The sequence below is a fragment of the Taurulus bubalis genome (assembly GCF_910589615.1).
Source record: "Taurulus bubalis genome assembly, chromosome: 1".
Lineage (NCBI taxonomy): Eukaryota > Metazoa > Chordata > Actinopteri > Perciformes > Cottidae > Taurulus > Taurulus bubalis.
Window position 1 is genome coordinate 14,982,647 of NC_136589.1, and position 22,115 is coordinate 15,004,761.

At 42.5% G+C, this 22,115-nt stretch overlaps 1 protein-coding gene across 1 annotated transcript; it reads left to right on the plus strand.

Annotated features, from left to right (window-relative positions):
• Window positions 1-15,743: 15,743 nt before the first annotated feature.
• On the plus strand, window positions 15,744-17,205 carry ghsra (growth hormone secretagogue receptor a; the record flags this gene model as incomplete). The annotated part of the gene is made up of 2 exons (XM_079231520.1): window positions 15,744-16,581; window positions 16,892-17,205. The coding sequence occupies 2 exons, from the start codon at window positions 15,744-15,746 to the stop codon at window positions 17,203-17,205; spliced, it is 1,152 nt and encodes a 383-aa protein (XP_079087646.1).
• Between the last annotated feature and the right edge of the window lie 4,910 nt (window positions 17,206-22,115).

Genomic DNA, 22,115 nt, shown 5'->3' on the forward strand with positions numbered 1-22,115 from the left:
ATGTGCATTGTTTTATTAAGTTTGACCAGGTACATACATCACAATATTTATAAGATTAAATCAAATTAAGTTTATTTTTAAGAGAATAAATATGACATCATCCACATTATGATGCACATGGTTAGAATTATAAAAAATACAGTTAATGTGTTGCTGTAAACCACAAAATTACCTAATATTTGTATTAAATGCATAAGTTGACATGACATCACGCCTGACATCATGCACACACGCACACACACACACACACAATTATTGGCAGCTTCATCAGAGCAGCGGTTTCCCACTGTCGGTGTCCTGCAGAACAGCGCCTTATGGAGGAGAAAGAAAGTCCCAACTAATCCCCTCCTATGTTTCTTTTTTTCATTATAAATGTTGGATTGAGACAGCCTTACCAAATATGACTTTATAGTTGGTGGTATTTTTTTAAATGCTGTTAATTGATAATAATAATGATAATTGAAATTAATAACTGCACCCATAAGAGTGGGATTTATTATTGATTTTTATGCAACCAGGTCTCATGCTCGCTCGTACCTGACAGATTAAATTAAACACGACACACTGCACAAGTACAGTCAACATAAACACATACAGTCAACATACATGTCAACGGGTGACTTATGGACAGATATTTGCACACAAACTGTGCTTAGTTCTATGTTATGGTTTCACTATTCCCTCATTACACTAAAGACACTGGTTTCAGGATCCTGGTTTTGTGTAATAAACACTTCTTCTGCCAACAAAACCTGTTCAACTGGTTAGGAAAATGAGCTCGCTCCACGACCGCTCCAACTTCCATTAGTCCCAAAAGCTGTAAAAGAAATCCTGAGTTACAAAGCCAGGATGCAGCAGGGTGTGGAGAACAACGTTGCATGTCTTTCAAGTGCAGGATACCGTGGAGAGCAAAAAGACCCAGAAAGAAAGCACACACAAAACCCCATCAAGCAGCCTGCTTGGTCATCCCAGACCACCACATACACATGTGGAAGAAAATAAAAGGAAAGAAAGAGAACTGCTGACTCAGCAGAAGAAGAAAAAAAAAAAAAAAAAATGGAGAAAAAAATCTGAAAAGAGATCTCATTAAAAGGAGCGTTCTAATAGGATTGGAGTTTATGGTTATTTACTGCCCTCCCCATGCTGGACATCATTTATCTGTGTTCTATCATGTGGAATTTTCCCCAAATTGCTTTGTCAAAAAATGCTGAAGACTGTATTTTAAGTTCACAAAGAAATGCTAAATTTCCGTGATGTAATAGGATGCGAGAGCAGGACACTTCTCAGCCTCACAGTGTTAATACTATGAAAAGATCAGCAGAACGGCATTAAAGATTTTTCACACCTGACAGCCCTCCGAAAGCAGACATTAACAAAATAAACTCCCATCTTGGATAAGAAACAAAAGGCTTTACTGGAAAGTATTGTGACGGTTCTCGCTTTAAATCACCGACACCAGTTAAAAGAAAAATGATCAACAGTACTTAGGGATGAGGTTTTGGTGATTCATCGGATTTCTGGATCATTTTCTCTGAAGCATGTTGGCACGGGAAAGACACACACACACACACACACACACACACACAAAAACAATCAGTTATTTACAGTCAGGCAGGAATCATGTTCTCTGAGACTTAGAGGATTAAATTGAAAGGAATACTTCACCCTCAAAAATGTTGTAGTTCAATTAATGACCCTGCGTGACCTTGACTTCTTGAAGAAAGTAGTTTTTTATTGCATGCCTTTACGGTGAATAAAGAATCCCAAAAAAAGTGAGAAAGGTCTCGACGAAATAAACAGCAGCAAAACTACATAGAAGTTTACAAACTCTCAAACAGCTTGCGCAGTATAATCAAAGTCTGATTTATCCAGTCCTCTGCTCACCGCTTCTCAAACCCTAAACACTTACAACCTTACAAATACACAGCACAAGCTGGACACTTGAAGTGTTTTTCACGTAGTTTTGCCCTCGTCACTTCCATTCATCAAGACTTTTCTCTGTGTGCCGATTCCTCGTTCAAAGTGGAATTTTCTTCGCAAATTCAATGTAACACAGGGCGAGTATTTGTTATACAAATGGTTACTTTGTAGGCAATGTATTCCTTTAAAGGACTTTGCACTGACTACATACATCTCCTCAAAATAATCTGTCTATAACTCTAAAATCTAAAACAGTCCTCATACCTATCCCAGTGTAACATGAATCTGAACCCAGCCTGAGAATGCACCCTGCTCAAGTGCAAATTTCTTCTGTTTGGAGCTAAAAAAAAAAGCTTGTGCCAAATACACGATCGTCCGTACAGCGATTACCGCTCCACTGAACAAGACCTGACACGCTCGCAGACAGAAGAGCCACCGGCAGCCAGCATTTGCCTGCAGGGACGGCATGCACACAGCTAGAAATGGTGCAACCTGTAAATGAGCCTAAAGTATACAGCATGGAGCCCACATACCTGGAACACAACTCAAAAGATATCAACGCAACTAGACAAACGGTTTTCTTTCCTGTGTGCTATCATCAACCAATACACCAGTAACACATATACTGCTATATTAACCTCTTAACTAGTCTCACAATTGTTTTCTGTATATTATACCTTTTGACATTATTCAAATAGCCCTTGTGGTTGAGGAGATATTCTGTATTTAGTATGGATATGCAAAACCATTTGGAATTTTTTTTGGAAAATGGTTAAAAAGGTTAAAGGGTGCACATGCAAAGTGTTCCTGCCAATTGAAACAAACGGTTTAGCTAATGGACAACTGTATGATAACCGTCTGTTGCATTCAACTTGATTTCAGGGCACATTTCATGGAAAAGCCTGACTCTATGGACTTCTCCTGGTGCAACAGCTAACTTATATCCCTCCACACCTCATATTTAAATACACTTGCCACTTTACTTTCACATAACACTTACATTCCTTGCACTTTATTTTAACTTACATGTTTATATTCTACTGTAAATATTCATGCTCCCATTTATTGCACTCTGTTTTATGCTTATTGTTAAATGTTATGCACCTCCCGCCAGGACAAATTCCTTGTATGTGAAAACATACATGGCAATAAATGGTTCTGATTCTGATAAAGGACGTCCTATACAACGTCAATTACGGCACCCTACGAAAACAATAACACGCCATTAACTGACACGGTGCAGTGTCCTCCACCTACATGTTGTTCTTTTTTGTTTGTTTGTTTTTTCCAGCTGCTCGGCCAAGTGGAAGGAGTGGACTCCCAGGCATGGAATATCTTACCTGTGGGTGTCGGGGTTTGTGGTCACTTCTCTCTGATCTATCTGTCCCTTTCAGCCTCATAAAAACTAGACTGTGTAATGACCCTCCAGGTCCTCTCCTTCACCATGCTGGGTGAATCTAACTGTTTACCTAACTGTTTTTATGTCATCAAGTAAATGCAGTTTGGGGATTTAGGACTGCCATGGGTCAGTGAGAAAAACACATCATTAGTATTGTGAATACTGAACCAGTCTCCTGTGACCTTTCTAAGAAAAGAGCTAGAGCACCCTCCTGTTAAGTCAGCCCGCTAATCCTTTTTATTATAGTTTGTTTTAACTATGTTTTTTTTAATTAAATGAATATGAATGAATATATACTTTATTAATCCCCAAGGGGACAATTGTTATATATATATTCATTCATAGACTAGACTTTGTTGAAATATTGAAAATATATCATTATGAAATATATAAATATTATATATAATATATATTACACCAATTATAATTATATATATATATATATATATATATATATATATATATATATATATATTCCTGTAGGAATGGTGAGAGTAGAGTATCTAGAATAGAGTATCTAGAATAGTGGTGAGTGAGTGGTGTTGTTCTATTCCAACCCCCATATTCCAAATCCTTATCCCACAAGTACAACCATACCATACAATCATAGCAGCAGAGATAGGATACAGCATAGGGTTTGGAATAGCATCCCCCAGGCATCTCACTACCTAGCATAGGGTTGGTTCAGTAGTGAGATAATAACGGACGCTTGAAGGCCTTGCAAGGGTCCGGCATATGAGTTGGGATGTGGCATAGGAATAGTAGCTTAGAGAACTCAACACCACTACAAATATACAATATGTCCATTTGCTATTTATAGCACTGCATTGCAAAAACTTTTTTTTTTTCTTTCGGTCTGTTTCACATGATAAAAAAAGAAAGATATCTGTTTGATATATTCGACAGCTTAAGGTGACTTCACAGAGACTGTTTCAAAACGCTATATTTTTAAAGCTATTGGCTTTAATGTGGCTGTGAACTGCTCCATGGAATCATGGGTAATGTTAATGACCAATCCGTTTTGGACTTTATGTATGAAGAATTATCATAATATATTCATAAACAAGTAACTTGAATCAGTAATGTACAGAGATTCATGAGATGGGCCACACATTAAATCACATTTCTTCCAACCACAGCTGCCACTAGAGTGCTGTTTTGGTGTTTAGGCACTAGTTTAGCAGTTAGCGCTAAATGAATGAAGATGGATTACTGCTGGGTTAGCGTTAGCTAGCTTCCGCTAGTTTAGCGATTGCAGTGAGTATTTCGGGTTGTTCTCTTGGCCTAAAGATGTAAGGGCTGCTGTTAACATTTGAGTTGTTACACTTAAACTGTTCCTCGTGAATATTTGTAGGTCAGATTTGTGTGTATCTGGTTAGGACATGATTATGAGCAGAGTGAGAAATATTATCGGAGAAAAGCACGAGGAATCAGTATGCGTCATTTTCAATGACACAGCTGACCCTTGTGAGAGTCTTAAACCCTACGACAACAACGAACATGCGGAAGAACAACAAAACGGCACCGTTTAAAAAATGGAAATAAAGCTCCCAGCAGAATGGTTGTAAAATTGATGGGCAGCATATTCAAATATAAATACAGTGCAACAGTCCAGCAAAGAAACCTCACCAGTAACATGTGTGCATGTCTGCCTGATATCAGACCTTTTGTTTAGGTCCCTTTTTGGTCTCACAACAAAAAGGTTATTATAGGAAATGTGTTTTTGTATTTGCAGTTCTGCAGTTTTCTGATCTTAATTATGAATTCCTTCATCCAACCTTCCTGTATCCATGACACCGCCATGTTTCGCATTTTTGGCAAGCGCCGCTCTGCACGGCTTGTATTTGGTAGCTTGTGCATAGCAGGCTAATTTTGTTCACACTGTTAGATATGCAACAGTCAAAATCTTTTTGCTCGTAACACATTTTTGTATTGTATTTATTCTTCAAGATCATGCAGTTGTGTATTTCCAACATACACCTGTATAATCAAGTCCTATAACAAAGAGAATGCAACAATGTATATCCAAATATCATATATTTTATATATAGTGCATAGTTTATATAAACTATATAAATTGGTGTCTGTAGACATATCTATGTCATTAACATCAACAAAGCCCATTTTTATGTGTGGATTATGCAATCTCAGATTCCAGAAGAAGTATTTATTGTCCCTCAAAATAACCACATGCTCGACCCACATGAAGGTTAACAGAAGAGGGGCCGGGTATCGAACATGTGGTCCGAGCGTAGAGACTCGGATGACAAACATGTGCATGCACATACGCGCACGCTCACAGTCACAGTATCAATGTCTACAGCGTGCAGCCTGATGGAGGAGCGAGGAGGGATGAACTCAAGGGAGTTATCTTTCTCCTCCAGTCCAGTGCAACACTGCCCACTTCCTGCTTCCTGTCCTGTTGTCATGGTGATAGCTTCAACAGCCAGCAAAGCTGCTTGTGTATAAATATCAACAGGAACGGCTCAGAGTGTCCGCCTCGCCCTCCGTGTGCAAGCATCCCTCTTAAATGTCAATTAGTTGGAATCGATGCATTGATGAAGAAAATGCAAGAACATTGAGTGGGAGAAGAACTGCGGAGGTTCAGAAAATTATGAATTGACACATGGAGCATTGAGTCCCTCACACTGCACCACAGAGCCATTAAGAATACATTGGAACGCCTTTCATGAAGAGACCAACCTTCATTCATTCTACTGATGTTGCTCCCCCATTTCCACTGCTATGCCGACAACACAGGTCTTTATATCTCCACCAAACCCGTCACCCAGTCCAGCATCACCCACTGCCTCACGGATGTAAAGCCCGAAATCCTCATCATCGGCCCCAAGTGACTGGACAAATCCCACCACAGCTACTCCCTTTGGATCGATGGCCCCTCTGTTCCTGCTTCCACACACGTCCGTAACCTCAGTGTCATCTTTGATCCAACCCTCTCCTTTGAACGCCACGTCAAGCACATCACAAGAACCGCCTTCTTTCATCTTAAAAACATTGCCCATCTACGCCCCTCCCTCTCCTCTTCAGCCGCTGAAACACTCCTCCTCGCCTTCATCGCCTCTCAACTGGACCACTGCAACAGCATCCTCTCCCCAGTCCTTCAAAACCTCCACTGGCTCCGCATACAGCAAAGAATGCAGTGGAAAATTCTCCTCATCACCTACAAAGCTCTTCACAACCTCACTCCTTCATACCTCTCTGACCCCCTGCACAGACGCACTCCAACCCGCAACCTCAGATCCACCAACACCAACCTCTTTATATATATATATATATATATATATATATATATATATATATATATATATATATATATATATATATATATATATATATATATATATATATATATATATATATATATATATATATATATATATATGCGAAGGCAGGGTTCACCCTGGACAGGTCACCAGTTTATAGAGACAGACAACCATTCACACTCACGCCTACATGCAATTTAGAGTGTCCAATTACTGTCTATGGACTGTGGGAAGAAGCCGGAGAACCTGTAGGGAACGTGGAAACTCCACACAGAAGGACCGCCTGGGATCGGGGATCGAACCCGGGCCCCTATTGCTGTGAGGTGACGGTGCACAGCCTATATACACACACACACACACACACACATACACATACACATATATATATAGTATCTAGTTAGATAGTGCTTAGATTCTTCTCTCACACCCTCTTCATGTCTCTTAGAGAAGCTGGAGGTGAGTTTGTTTTAGTTACATTTTGTATTTACAGTTCATTTTGTTCCAGGTGCTCTGCCTCAGACTCATGCTCTAGTAACCCTGTTCCTGGAGCAGTGCAAGGGCCGCAAGGACACGTAAGGGAAACATGGGAATGAAGACCAGGGCCCTCTGGCCAGAGAAAAAATTATAATATGCTTGATTTACTGCCAAACTTTGGTCCACATGTAAAAGGCTCATGCGCGTGAGACCTAAACCAAAATCCTGAATGCTTTGAACAGGGAAGTAGTGGTTTTACTCCTCACCCAGAGCTGGGTGGAGAATGTTTATAGTTCCAGTATGTGAAACCAAAAAGATTTCCCTCTGCTGCTTTGGGGCGTCAGCACACACACACTGTTGTCTCACTTGAGGGGAATTCACATGGAAGTCTCTTAAGGATATGATCAATAGTAAAACTAGCCTTTTACACTTCAGAAGCAGCTGTTGGTAATATACCTTGTAAACGTGGTTCATTTTCAAAACAAAGACATTGCAGCAACCATAAAGCCAAACCATTTCATTCAATAATCCCTCAGCGAGCAAAGATCCTGAGATTGTGTTATACATCAACGTAAGAAATCACTTAGGAAAGTGAAGACAAGAAAGATAGATAGATAAGTTTGTCACAGTAGCAGCAAAGTTACATAGAAGACACGAAAAAATATCAGGAATGTAAGATACTCAATTTATACAACAAAACAGCAGAGCGTATTATTTAGGAAATTAAACAATGAAGTGCAAAAATGCAAAGTATGAGCATCCCTGTGACAGGAAAAGAAGATTTTTCCATTTTTATAGGTGTGACCCGATGACCAACAATCCCTAGCTGCTTAATCATCATAAATATTTTCTCACGGCTGCTTCTTTCAACCAAAAAAAGTGTCATGAACTGAGCTCTGCACGTCAGCTGACACTCTTGCTTTTGTCCCTCTGTGCGCTCTGGGTTTTCTCGCAGTTTGTGAAAAGTGTCAAACTGTTGAAGAGAACACTGGGGGCGGGCTGAGCATCGTCGGTACAGTATGTCAATGTGAGCGGATTAGGCCATCAAGTGCTCGGGAACAAAACAAATAGATAACTTGTGAGATGCATCATCTATTCCTGGAAGTGTGGTGATAAGCTTGACATTTAAAAAAAAGTACTGGCGAACACAAATAATTTCAAATTATTGCCAAGATATCGTACATATAGATATGTACCCATTAACTTTGAGTAATATACAACCACTCACTATATATATATATATATATATATATATATATATATATATATAAAATAAAGATAACATAAACCTGGCTTGGCAGTCACACTTTGAGTGGTGCCAAGCTCCTTGTGGCGCAGATGGCACACACACACACACACAAAGAGAGAGAGAGAGCGCTCTCTGTCTCTGCCCACACTAAAGCTGCCTATTATCTAATCCTTCACACTATAGTCGGGGGGGATAAGGGGCGGTCAGAGATGCATACAGTAGATGCCAGAAAGAGAGGCCACAAGTCACCACCGCCGTCGGTAACACAAGGCATCATTGTACTAAAGGTTGTACTCTCTCTCTCGTGTGAGAGAGAGAGAGAGAGTCACAGCCACAATGATGCCTTGCCTGAGAGAGAGAGAGAGAGAGAGAGAGAGAGAGAGAGAGAGAGAGAGAGAGAGAGAGAGAGAGAGAGAGAGAGAGAGAGAGAGAGAGGACATTTTGGGCTCTCGACCTAAAAAGGGTCGGTCCACCCAAAATCATCTTATCCAGCGGTATCAGCCACGGGGTGTTGACACGGTGCCACCCTCTCGATACAATGGTAATGAATTGTGATACCAACAGCAACCATAGTAATAAAATAAAAAATGTCAACGTCTTTTCAGAAACGACGTCCCAGTCGTCATACAACCCATGGCTGTGAAGAGGTTTCACCTGAACTACTTTTTAACGAACAAAATAGTCCCAGACAGTTTACAGTAAGATCTGTGGAGCGAGAGAAACCACTTGCGCTTGTTTTTTTGGAATTGGGTGAACTAACCCGTTTGCTTGAACATGCTTTCACCCGATTGTCCTGGACCTCTAAAGCCGAGAACATACACAGTGTGTAAGTTCCTCAAAAGACACAGGCGCAACATCTAAATAACTCACATCTATTTTTGCATCTCATAGACACCTTTTGTCTTCTACAGTCGGTCTTCAGCAGCAAAGCCAATACAACTTCAACTAGATCCAAACCTGTGAGGATCACTGAGAAAGTGTGTGGAACCATACTCCCTTGCATCATCAGAAGCAAGAAGTTGCAGAAACAGTGTCTGGTTGGTTAAATATAATGTTTAAATCATCCATACATTGTTAAGACTCAAAAAAGGGTTTGTGGATGGGTTTCCCTACATGACAGGAGCAGGAGCCTGCAGTCCACATCTGATATAACTGTACAGGATACTAAATCCAGTAGTAGCAAGCTCAAATCTTGGCACTGACACCTCGTATAGGCACTTCCTGTGGCACCTCTCAGGTGCCGCGGCACCTACGAGCTGCCACTAGTTTTTGCGGCTGTTGCCACAACTTTGCGGCAGCTTCCACTAGTTTTGCGGCAGCTGCCACAACTTTGCGGCAGCTTCCACTAGTTTTTACAGCAGTTTCCACTGTTTGAGGCAGCTGCCACTAGTTCCGCTGCAGCTGCCGCTGTTTTGGAGAGGTTCCGCGACAGTTTACCCTTTATTTTTTTCGTTATTTAAATGTACCAATTCACATATTTTACAAAGTAAAAGTCCTACATACAAAAAAAGTTAAAACATGTTTATCAGTCATTAAATATTCAGAAATTAGATTTTGGGACGTAGAACTTTTACTTTGTCAAGTATCTGAATTGAAAACCGGATGTTGTGTCACCTGGATCTCTCCGCTTGCTTGAATGCGTTTCCTGAAATGTCAGTGTCTGTGATTTGACCACGGAGATCCAAGTGTCTACTGAGTTGACTGCAGTGGTATACTGCCCTAGATGGAGTTCACCACCCTCTTGGGGATGCATTCCCAAACAACCCGACTCAGAGAAGAACCAGGCGCAACCGGCCCCATTACCGGCTTCACCCTGCACCCTGAAATTCAAATATGCTTAAATTCAGTGGGAAAGCATGAAAACAATAACAATAACACAAACATACGTTGATTAGAAACGTATACATGAAAACAATAACACAAACATACGTTGATTGTAATTTTTTAATTAGGATATAAGGTTGTTTTTTTGTTTTTTTCATACCTTCCAGGACCTTAATGTATTGTCAAATAACGGCAAATAAGGTTAAACTGTCGCAGCACCTCTCCAAAACAGTGGCACTTCAAACAGAGTCAGCTGTGACGTAGGAATATATACCTTAAGCAAGTTGCGGCACCTGTCTCCCAAACAGAGGCAGCTGCCTCAAATAGTAGAATCTGCCTCAAAAACTAGTGGCACATGAGTGGCAACTCGTAGGTGCCAGGAGTGCTGCCTCTAAAGTAGTGGCAACTGCTCCGGCAGCAAGCTGCCACCGGAAGTGCTGCCTCTAAACTAGTGGCGACTGCCTCAGGCAGCTCGGAGGTGACCCGGCATCTGAGACGTGCCACCGGAAATGACTCAACGAGGTGACGATGCCACGATTTGAGCTTGCCCTCTCTCACTAAAGCTGCCTGGGCCAGGCACAAAAGAAAATAACAATATATATAAATATTGTTTTAATCCTTTCTGAGAAGAAGAAAAGCACTGCAATAAAAAAGGTAAAACTCTGGACACGCAACTGCGTGTCTTGTGAACTAGAATTCTCCCACCGTCCAGATTAATGATTGATATGAGATGGAATCCTATGGTATGGGCCGATGTGGAAAAACACATGTACACGCTTGCCTGGGGCAGGAAAAACAGTGTGTGTGTGTGTGTGTGTGTGTGTGTGTGTGTGTGTGTGTGTGTGTGTGTGTGTGTGTGTGTGTGTGTGTGTGTTGGCAACACAACGGAGGAAAAGTATTGAGGTCATCCTTGTGCTACTGCCTTTGCAGTAAGGAAGACTTCTGAATGCCAGAGGTCAGAACCATTTGTATTCAGTTGCAAAGACAACAGAAGAAAAGAGAGCGAGAGAGGGGGTGGGGGGTAAAGCAGCAAGAACAGCAACATATCTCCAGTGCTCCCATGACATTCCAGCTGCAGCAACTAACTTCAACAACAGGGTGTCAGAAAGAAGGGGGGCAACCAGGACAAAACACACACACACACACACACACACACACACACACACACACACACACACACCTGTGCAGTCTCACACACAACTTGATGTGCAGTATTTCATGACTAAAAGTAAACACCATCAGGATCTCCACACAGACCCGGACACGGAGATGAGCAGATAGTTCAAATACATATTTGCTGTGACCCTGGTGCAAACACGCAGGAGCAGCGCGCGCACACAATGGCACACTCAAGCCCGCTGTACATTCTGAGAACCCAAACCCACGGAGTGTATGAGAGACACACACACCCCTCCACCCCCCAGCCCATGGACGCAAATAGACCCGAGCAGACATAGAGACAAGCGGAGGGAGACATGACCAACCTGCTCTGTTTGTGGGCGTGCAGCCCGCATATCAGGGAGTCGGACCAATGCGCGTGGCTCCACTGACGAGACGACAACACTTAAGACCCGGTCCCGCAAAGAGACCTTCAGCGGACGGGTAGTCCTGCGCTGCTACGGCTCTGGAACTCAGTAAGTGCGGCTGAGAAAAACTAACGGGGGTAACTCAATCCAAACTCCTCCGTGAGGGCGGGTTTCTGTGAAACTCTGGACCAATCACGGGAACGCATTCCTCCCACGGACTACTCTCATTGGATAGGAAATACGCTCTGGACGCTTGGTGGAGTAGGAGGAGTCCTCTGGGGCGAGAATACTGACACTGGTTCTTCCTCCTAGCTCATAATTTCACACTTTTTTTTCCTCTTTGTTTTTATTATTTTTCTTTCTAAATGGTCTCTTTATGTGTGTGTGTGTGTGTGTGTGTGTGTGTGTGTGTGTGTGTGTGTGTGTGTGTGTGTGTGTGTGTATGTATGTGTGTGTGTGTGTGTGTGTGTGTGTGTGTGTGTGTGTGTGTGTGTGTGTGTGTGTGTGTGTGTGTGTGTGTGTGTCAATCCACGGCTATGCATTTATGAATATATATATATATATATATATATATATATATATATATATATATATATATATATATATATATATATATATATCTGTTTTTCAAAGTCATCTTTTATGTCAATTCTTCGACAGAATATTTGAAAATACGTTCCTCTCCTGTCCAACAGATAGTTGTACAAATACGTAAAAACAACAAAAAAAACATTTAGACAACATACACATATATATATATATATATATATATATATATATATATATATATATATATATATATATATATATATATATATATATATATATTTAATTATTAAGAAAACTGTCAGTCTGAGAAAACTATCAGTTTGTATATGGATTATTATATGTAGTTGTGCATACCTGTGTGGATACATACTATGTGTGTTCCCGCTGTGAAATGTACATTCATATCACATATAGTGCAAAACCATTCAATTGTTTGGCCCAAATAAATACTCTGTACTAAATGAAATCAGATCTCTTCTTCCATCTTGTGGATGAAGGGATGCACTGCGTCCCTCACAACCCAAACACAGATTTGCAATACATTGCTTCCAAATGTGTGTTTGTTTATCTTCACGACAGGGACTTTACCCCGTGCTCCACTGCCACACCCTGGAAGCATAGTCCAGATAAAATGAGGCCCCAAAACAGTGTGTTACTGAATTTATCAGACGCACTCCAAAACCACATGAACCACTGAGAATTAGGACAGTCAAGTGGAAATAACTGTGTTGCATGTACATTTTAAACAGCAATACAATCATTACAAAATATCAAATACAGAAATGTATCGCAGAAATCTACAGGAAACAGCAACACACAGTTCACAGCCATAAATAGATCAAATAGAAAGAGCACTCCTGACACTGAAATACAGCCGTGGCATTTCAGTGAAAATACCCACTGTTGCTGTTATTACCTCCTGTTGTCCCAGAAACAGTCCAATTTTGTCATTTTGTCTGAGTATAGTGGTTATTATTTCGGCGTGTTGTTGGGCTATTATCATCATTACCACACTTGTTAAGAGCGCAGGCCCGCTGAAATGGAGTTAGATTACACAATACAGATGTCCGAGGTTCAGAGGCCTTTTCCCTGACTATCACAAAATACACACTTTTGCATGTGCAAACACACACATATACACATACACACACCGTACAGTACAGCCAAGACACACATAGTGTATGACACCAGCTTTATACATACCAGATGTGATGAAAAGGTCTCACAGAGGCTGTGAAAGACACAAGTGTCCAAGTGTCCTGCTTAGGTTTCCACTACTATCTCTCCCGTTCTCTCTTTCTCTATTTATTCATCTCTCTCTTTCTCTCTCTCTCCCGCATCATGATTCAGGGGTCATAAACATAATGGTATCTGCTGGCAAACACAGTGCAAAGGGCAGACAGATAACAATATTTGAAGCAAAATAGAAATATATTGCAACTCTAAACATGAGGAGTTTCACAGCTGAAATCGGTTATTTGCATTCACCGGTTAGGCCAATAGGCATCTTATTAGGCAGCGATGTAATGGTAAAAGTAAGTGACTCTGCTTTCACCCCATTACGCAACATGCAACAGGTTTAACCTGGCTGAAAGACGGACTGTCTCCATATACTGAATATATCACTCTCTCTGTGTCTTAACCTGTATTCGTTGTAATTTGCTATACAAAAAGGTGGGATTGGACACGTGTTGCTAATTTTGAAATGCCATGAATGGTGTACACTCCCTCGTGCCACATCAAGGCCTGTGTTCTCATTCTGCTGAAGGCAAATCGGAGCCTTGAATTAAATCCGTGTATCAGACTGACCGTAATGCCATTGAAGTCTTTGTGGCAATGGGATTATCAGATGTGATCAGTGCATAGTGCGGATCTGAGATATCCAGCATCAAAGATGTGATCCCAGCAGGCAAAAACTGTTTCTAAACCTTTTAAAGTACATTCCATCAATGTGCAGATCATTTAAGGATGTCATGATATCATGCAGATGACTAAATTGAACCTTGTGGGGAAAAAACAAAATATGTTTCTTACTCACTTCCTCGCAGGATCAGCTGCAAAGCACACTTTTGGAGCAGATGGTTATTTTGAGTCTTTCTAAAATGACAGAACTCCCATTTGGAAGAGTTTCTGAAAGGTCGTTACCTCTCTGCGCTCTGCCAGATTTGGTGGTAAACAGGTAAACAGCCCTTTTTTTCCAAAAATGAAAAAGTGGTCATACTAAAACAGGTCTAGCTGATCAACCACAAGGTATATTTGAAGAATTCAAACTGATATAATACAGTAACCCTTGTGTGATAAGCTATATGTGGTTAAAAAAAGATCATTAATTAAACCAGTGAGCATTAACCCCATGCAGGTACACTGAAGCCCCTGTAGGTGGCGTTGCAGCACTGGGCTGACTGTAGACGACCCCCCCCCCCCCCGCCCACACACCCACACACACACACACACACACACACACACACACACACACACACACACACACACACACACCACCCTTCCTTGAGCAGCACCACTGCCCCTATATGATGTGTGGCACACTGGGAGTATAAGCACCCGTAACTCGAGGAGCATGACTTGGAAGAAGCGCGGAGAATTTCTTTCCTGAACTACTTTATTCTACTTAATTAAGCCCTTTTGGAGTCCCACGTGTGATCATGCTGACAGCGCGTCGTTCCATCCTGGTGCTGGTGACTTTGATCAAACTGTCTCCGTTTCATCACACCATCTTTGTTTTCACTGTGCTCGTTGTTCACCCGTTCGTGTTTGGCCGACTTTGAGCTCCGGTGCCCTCTCCAGGACAGATGTTGACCGCTGCTGCCGCGGCAGCGTATGACCTTGCCTCTGACTCGCCGTCACGTGCTCCCAGGTCCCGGCACAACTGTTTTGTTTTTGTCTGACGCGCAAACAGAGGCGCTCGACTGGTGATGGGAACTCTGTGGGACTCTTTGGCGCATGAAGGACTCTCAACGTGTAATTTCATCCAAGGCATGCAGCTGCTGGGGGCTCTCACTGATGGAGAGGACGTGGGACATCACTTGGCATCTTTTTGTAAATATATCAAACATGTTCTTTTTGGATAGCAGATATTTGTGCTTTGTTTTTCTGCTGCATCTTGCTTGGAATACACCTCCGGCATTGATTTCAGTAGGTGGCGTGTAACCCACAAATATCCAACATGTAATTGGATTCGTTCCCTCTTCTTTTGAACAAGTACTTTAAGCACAAAGCGTCTTCAGAGTGGATCATTCGGATCGACCTAGAATAGCCTCCTGCTTGGGTGTGGAGAGGATCCACGCTCTGCTCCCGGAGGAATCTCACAAGTTCACAACTGTGCCTCGTTTCCCCTTCACTGTAAACAGGATTTTACTAAAGATGCAACGCGGATCCTGATTTTACGCACGGCCGCCAACCTTTCACGATCAGCTCCGCGGCTGATGATGGGAGCAAAGGGCCGCGAGAAGTCCCAGATGTGGGGTGCCTTCAGCAGCCGTGAATAACAGCGCGGCGACAGCATGCCCTCTTGGCCCAACCTCTCGGAGTGCTTCTCCCACAACTGCAGCTGGGAGGAGACCCACAACGCCTCGAGGACCGCTGACTTTGGCCAGCCTCCCCTCAACTACTACTCGATCCCTCTCCTCACAGGCATCACCATCGCCTGCACTATGCTGTTCCCCGTCGGGGTGACCGGGAATGTCATGACCATTCTGGTGGTCAGTAAGTACCGGGACATGCGCACTACCACCAACCTGTACCTGTGTAGCATGGCCGTGTCAGACCTGCTCATCTTCCTCTGTATGCCACTGGACCTCTACCGGATGTGGAGGTACAGGCCCTGGCGGTTCGGGGCCGTGCTCTGTAAACTCTTTCAGTTCGTGTCAGAGTCGTCCACCTACTCCACCATCCTGAGCATCACCGCGCTGTCAGTGGAGCGCTACCTGGCGATCTGCTTCCCGCTGCGTGCCAAGGCCCTGGTTACCAAAAGGCGCGTGCGTGCTCTCATTCTTATCCTGTGGACAGTGTCGCTATTCAGCGCGGGACCTGTGTTCATCATGGTGGGAGTGGAGCGGGACAGTGTGCTGCCAAATTTCATCTCGGGGATGAATGAGACCGACTTCTCCCTGGAGGCCGGGGACACCCGGGAGTGTACGATGACGCACTACGCGGTGGAGTCGGGCCTGATGGGGGCCATGGTGTGGTTGAACTCGGTCTTCTTCTTCATGCCGGTCTTCTGCCTCACGGTGCTCTACAGCCTCATAGGCCGCCGGCTGTGGCAGAGAGACCGGGAGACGAGCATCAGCTCCCGCGTGGCTCACCGGGACAAGAGCAACAGGCAGACCATCAAGATGCTTGGTGAGTGTGCAGCGCCCGCATATTAGCATAATTCCCAGAGTGCCATAGTTGGTATTGGGTGTTGCAGAGCTATTCCCAAACTCAGCTGTGACCCACAGTAGCTGGGTCAACTTACCTTCAGACTAACACACACACACACACACACACACACACACACACACACACACACACACACACACACACACACACAAACTCACTTTGTAAGATATAATAAGGACGTTAATAACTAGATTAAAGCTTGTTTGCAATTGTAATAATTAATAATTATCCCTCTCCTTTCACTCCTCTTGTACTCCTCCTCCTCCTCCAGTGGTGGTGGTGCTGGCCTTCGTCCTGTGCTGGTTGCCCTTCCATGTGGGTCGCTACGTGCACTTTCGTTCTCTGGACGCACCTTCCCCGCTGCTGTCTGTGTTGTCCGAGTACTGCAACTTGGTGTCGGTGGTCCTCTTCTACCTGAGTGCCGCCATCAACCCCATCCTCTACAACACCATGTCCTGGAAGTACCGGGGCGCGGCAGCGCGCCTCTTCGGCCTGGCCGACAGTCAGCCGCCCCGGGGCCGCACGGCCAGCAGCGTGAAGGGGGACGGGTCGAACGGATGGACGGAATCTACAGTCAGCTTCTAGATGTGTCTGGACTTGATTACAAAAAAACTATACATTGATAACACTTGAGCTAAGAGCCTGTATTTCTGTCAGGCCCGAAGTAAAACTGCTCTGAACATGTGAGCGCGCATTGGACTAAAAAAGAAAAACAGTTAGAGAAAAGTGCCAGCCACAAAAAGCAGTCCTCTCTCCACTTTGTCTACATGCATCAATAGAACTTCGATTTTTGTCAAACAGTTCATTTTCTCGCTGGATTATTGCAGCAAGAGCTTATTCACTCAACAACACTCAGCAGCATTTCAGCCTGAAGTGCTTCTATCGATCCAAATGTGAACAACATGGGGGCGCGCATGCCTGTCTACACGCGCACACATATAGATATAATAGACATCTACAATTGCCTTATATTGTATTCATACTCTGGATGACAAAGAAACCACTGTAGAACTTGTGTGGCACTGCTCAGTACTCCTTCAGAGAGGGGCAGCAGTGCAGTGTATGGGTGTGTGTGTGTGTGTGTGTGTGTGTGTGTGTGTGTGTGTGTGTGTGTGTGTGTGTGTGTGTGTGTGTGTGTGTGTGTGTGTGAGAGAGAGAGAGAGAAAGAGAGAGAGCATTTGCATGTGTATTTTGTGTACCAGGTTTCTTTTTGATGTGATTATCTGTAAATTGTGTGAGAGAGCGTGTGAAGATTTCACTTTTATTCCTTCTTGACATGCTGAATGTCCCGTGTCTTGTAAATAAAAGTCAGAGCTGTGTTGATGCTACCCAAAGTGTTTGGGTAGAGGACCTGAGATGAAGATAGTCGATGTGCTGCACAGAGGTGAGCTCCAACGTCCAGGTGGGAGTTTGCTTCATGAGCCATAAAGCAGAATGCATAATTATGTCTAAAAATTGTTTACTTCTACTTAATTCTTGTTAAATGATCAACAGTGTTCAAGCCCCAGGTTCTTGCTATACTTACAAGAGGAGTGTTTGATAAGGTGTCATTAAATTAAGTATCAGTTTGGTGCATTATTAGAGGAAGAAAACTGATCCGTGAGACTGTAAATAAAAAAAATCGTCATTTGAGTAGCCATAAACGCCTCAGCTTTCTGAATCTTGTAAAGTGTGCACCATTGCAACATTAATGTCAGCCATCTCAAGTGTGCTGATGTCCCTTAATGTCATGTGACACACAGCACAGGGCTTTCTCTGTGTGAGGACAGGACCCAATCATACAACACATGTAGCACATTTGTCTGATTTGACAAGTTTTATTATGGCTCTTGATTCATGTTCAGCTCTGGTACGTGATGAGGACCATTGGGGAGGTTAAGTAGCGTTTTTATTTTTCACCTCCATACGAGAACAATAGCAGCCGGCCTGAAGTGTTATCTGTTCTGTGGATTCATCTGTGGCATGACAGTGTTCAGTGGTTCAATCAGAAGCTCCATCTATGTAATGTATATGATGTATGTATATGATGTATGATTTTATATTGCTTCAAATAAAAAGAATTGCATGGGGTGCCTCGTGGAGACTATCTTCATGGGTGACTTTACCGTGCATGATGGTGTGGAAACCAAAATAGAACCAATCAAATATGCCAGAGGTGCCAACCTAAACAACACTATTCTACACCATTTATTTTACTTGAAATATGTTTAAGATAGAAAAGCATAGGTAATTTCACTTTGTAAAGTTTACCATGCACCCTTTTGGACAGAGAGGATGAGTGAGCGGTCTGTGAGCGATGATATTGTGCTCACTTCATTGTGTAAATAGATGCTATGTGATGCTCCATACACTCGATGCTTTACACTCAGATGGTTTCAGCAGTCCAAATCACCGCAGCAGCCTCCACTAATCTGCACTGGATTTTAAAACACGGCCTCCGGGCTCTGAAGAATGTATAAAAAAATGTTTCTGACTGTACATACTAATGTCATGACATACTATTTATTAATGTATAATTCAAACAGTAAAAGTTAATGCATATTTTTTCTTTTTTTGAAGATGTTTGTGAACATTTACTGGGTAATGTGTCTGTCGATGATGAAGTCTTGTTAAAGTAAAAAAAAGAAGAAGTAAAAACTCAATTCTTCTCTGCGTTTTTTCTTTTCCAGCCATATTTGCATCCTTCACACTAGTCGGCACACGATTGACAATCATGCAACGATTTGTATCGAGGTGCACGTTGCGAAACCGAATGCGAAATAAACAAACCACTTTGCATTAAACTTCCGCCCACGGTAGACATCACCGAAGTGAAGGACCAAACCGCTCAGTGTGGACAGACGTGTGCTGCACCTTGACGAGGCCCGTAATCTTTTCCTCCCATGTGACCCCGCTATACCCCATTAAATGATGCAACCCATTAAATAATAGAGTAACGCCGGTCGGTCGACTGCAGTCTGAACACATGTAACACAGCGGTGTGATCTCTCTCATCCCAGCTGGCGGTGTGTTTTTGTGGCACCACTCCATCACATAACACCGCTTCAAAGACAGCAGTCTCCGCCCTCAGACGCCACACAGAACTCAAAGGGCCCCTCAGCGGAGGCGACATCAGGTACACTGAAAACCAACCTAGTTTCAGGCCTTTGCTCGAAAATGTCATACCCAAACTAAAAAGGGTGCATCTCTGCAACCACTAAGGCTATTTGAATAATTTTGGTGTTATAAAAAAAGGCTACACATGTGAGACTTTGTTTAGATGTGTAAATATCAGTCTATATGTTACTGGTTAAGAGAAAATGAGATGACACACAGAAAAAAATGAAAAGGTTTCAGGACCGCCTAGAAAAAAAGCACTTTCAGGATGATTAACTCTTTGAAATGATGCAGCTGTAAGGTCCAACTCTAACCCAAATTATAGCAGAACAAAGTTAGAGAGGGTTTAGTACAGAGAAAATGTGCACACGTCTGTGACATTTTAATTTTGTCATGTACCAAACCATATATTTCACTTGTATATTACGTATGGTGTTCAATACATCCAAATACAGCAATTCTTTTTTTTCATAAAACAAACTATGATTTACAGTTTTATATAACAATCGCTAAGACTGGCCCCTCTACGGGTTGATTGGTTTTGAATTGGTTCAAACAAAAAAAACACACTGGAAAAGATTATAAAAACCCCCCAAAAGGTAATGAAGGAAGCGGATTAATTAAATAGAAGCTGACCCATAGAAGATGGCTAGTGGGTGGATGATTGATGAGGAGAAGGGAGAGGTGGACGAGAGAGGTCTCCTGTTTAAAAAAATTGTGTGATGAAAATAGACAATAAAACAAAAGGTGATAGAAGAGAAGTTTAATCAATGAGTCAGACATCATGATAGCTTATTTAGGTGTGGGCTGTGCAGTGAAGAGTGAATACATTACCCTGAAACAAAGAGGAGGAGGTTGGATTTGAAGAGGAGTTCACATCTATCCTGCTCTGCATCGGCATGGTGCCTGTGCTGGAAATATAGTCTTCAATTTATTTGGTAAATCAGGCGACTAGAGGCCAGGACAACTTACTGCCAATTACTTCTAGCTGGTGAGCAAAACATGTCCACGTACAACTTGTGCACCCTCGAGAAAGCTGAAATTAATTTGGTACATGGATTTAGCAAAGTGCTGGCCTGTGCAGACTTTTGAACTTTTGGAGTCTGTAGAAACAAAGGTTTATTCTGACGGTGACAAAACATCCTGCAGTAAGCATCCATTCAAGTCCAAGTCTACAGCCGTAGGCATTTTTGACATAAGCCAGATGAAACGTTAAGGGATAACTTCAGGTTCTACATCTCCTCCTGGAAGGGAACGAGTACATCTGTACTAAAGTTCAACCATCTAAAATTCTTGAAACATTTCACCTAAAAGCACAAATGCTCACATCATGATGGCACTGGAAACATTAAGAGATCCCCAAAGGCATTAGGCTTCATCCTCTGGGGACCGTGCATGCCTCTAAAAGGATAAGGCTGTTTATTGTCATCGTAAAAAGATAAGAAATTAAGTTGCCGACTCAGTCAGCTCGGCTGCAACAAGGTAAAAAAAGACATTACTGATAACAAGACATTAAATATATATATATAAAAGATAAAACACAGGCATCAATGGCTTGAAAGTGACAAGAGGACTTTGTTAAAGTGTTCTTTTATTGCTTGTATTTATTTCTCTCCAGCAATGTCCGGTGTGAGCTTGAACAAGATTTAATTGCAATACATCCAATAGTTGCTGAGATATTTTAGTCTGAACTAAAGTGGCCCAACCGAGCAAACGTCCTCTCTAGAGCCGTGGTTATTAATACATACCAGGTTGTTTGTGTGAGCTGTGGTGTTGTGGTGATTCTTTGCAGACAGGAGAGGGACAAAGCCTGATTTTCCTTCATGGTCGCTCCATTTGGAAAACACGTGCGACAGGTTGTGTGCTCTTCATGTTCCTGAAGTGTTCCATCAAGCTATTCAATTGCAGACTTTTGCCCCAACTGTGATTATTTCTTCTCCTTTGCGCTGTGCCTCCAAGACGGCAGTCGATTGGATTGTTTTTGTTCTTGAGAAACTTTTGGTAACACTGTTGATGAGAATCACGAGAATTTGGCTGATGTTTTTAAATCTTGTTTTTTTTTGCATTATGTTTTGATGATTTTAATGCTTTTATGTGCAGCACTTTAAATTGCCTCGTTGAAATGTGCTCTACAAACAAATAGCCTTGCCTTGCTGTCTGCTAGAGCGAGTTACCGCTTGGCTATTGCTTACAGTGCACTTCTCAAGAACAAAGGTTTATTGTCCCATTGCTGTTTGAAAGTTGAACTAAAGAAAGACGAGGTGTGCCAGTGGAAGAGTGTTGTTTTCCTCCCGCTTATTTAGCGCCGATTGTTCACAAAAGGTGAACGACTTTTTATTCTTATGTTGTCCTGCATGGGGTCACTGAAGGATGAGAGGAAGTGCAGCAGACGCTCTCTG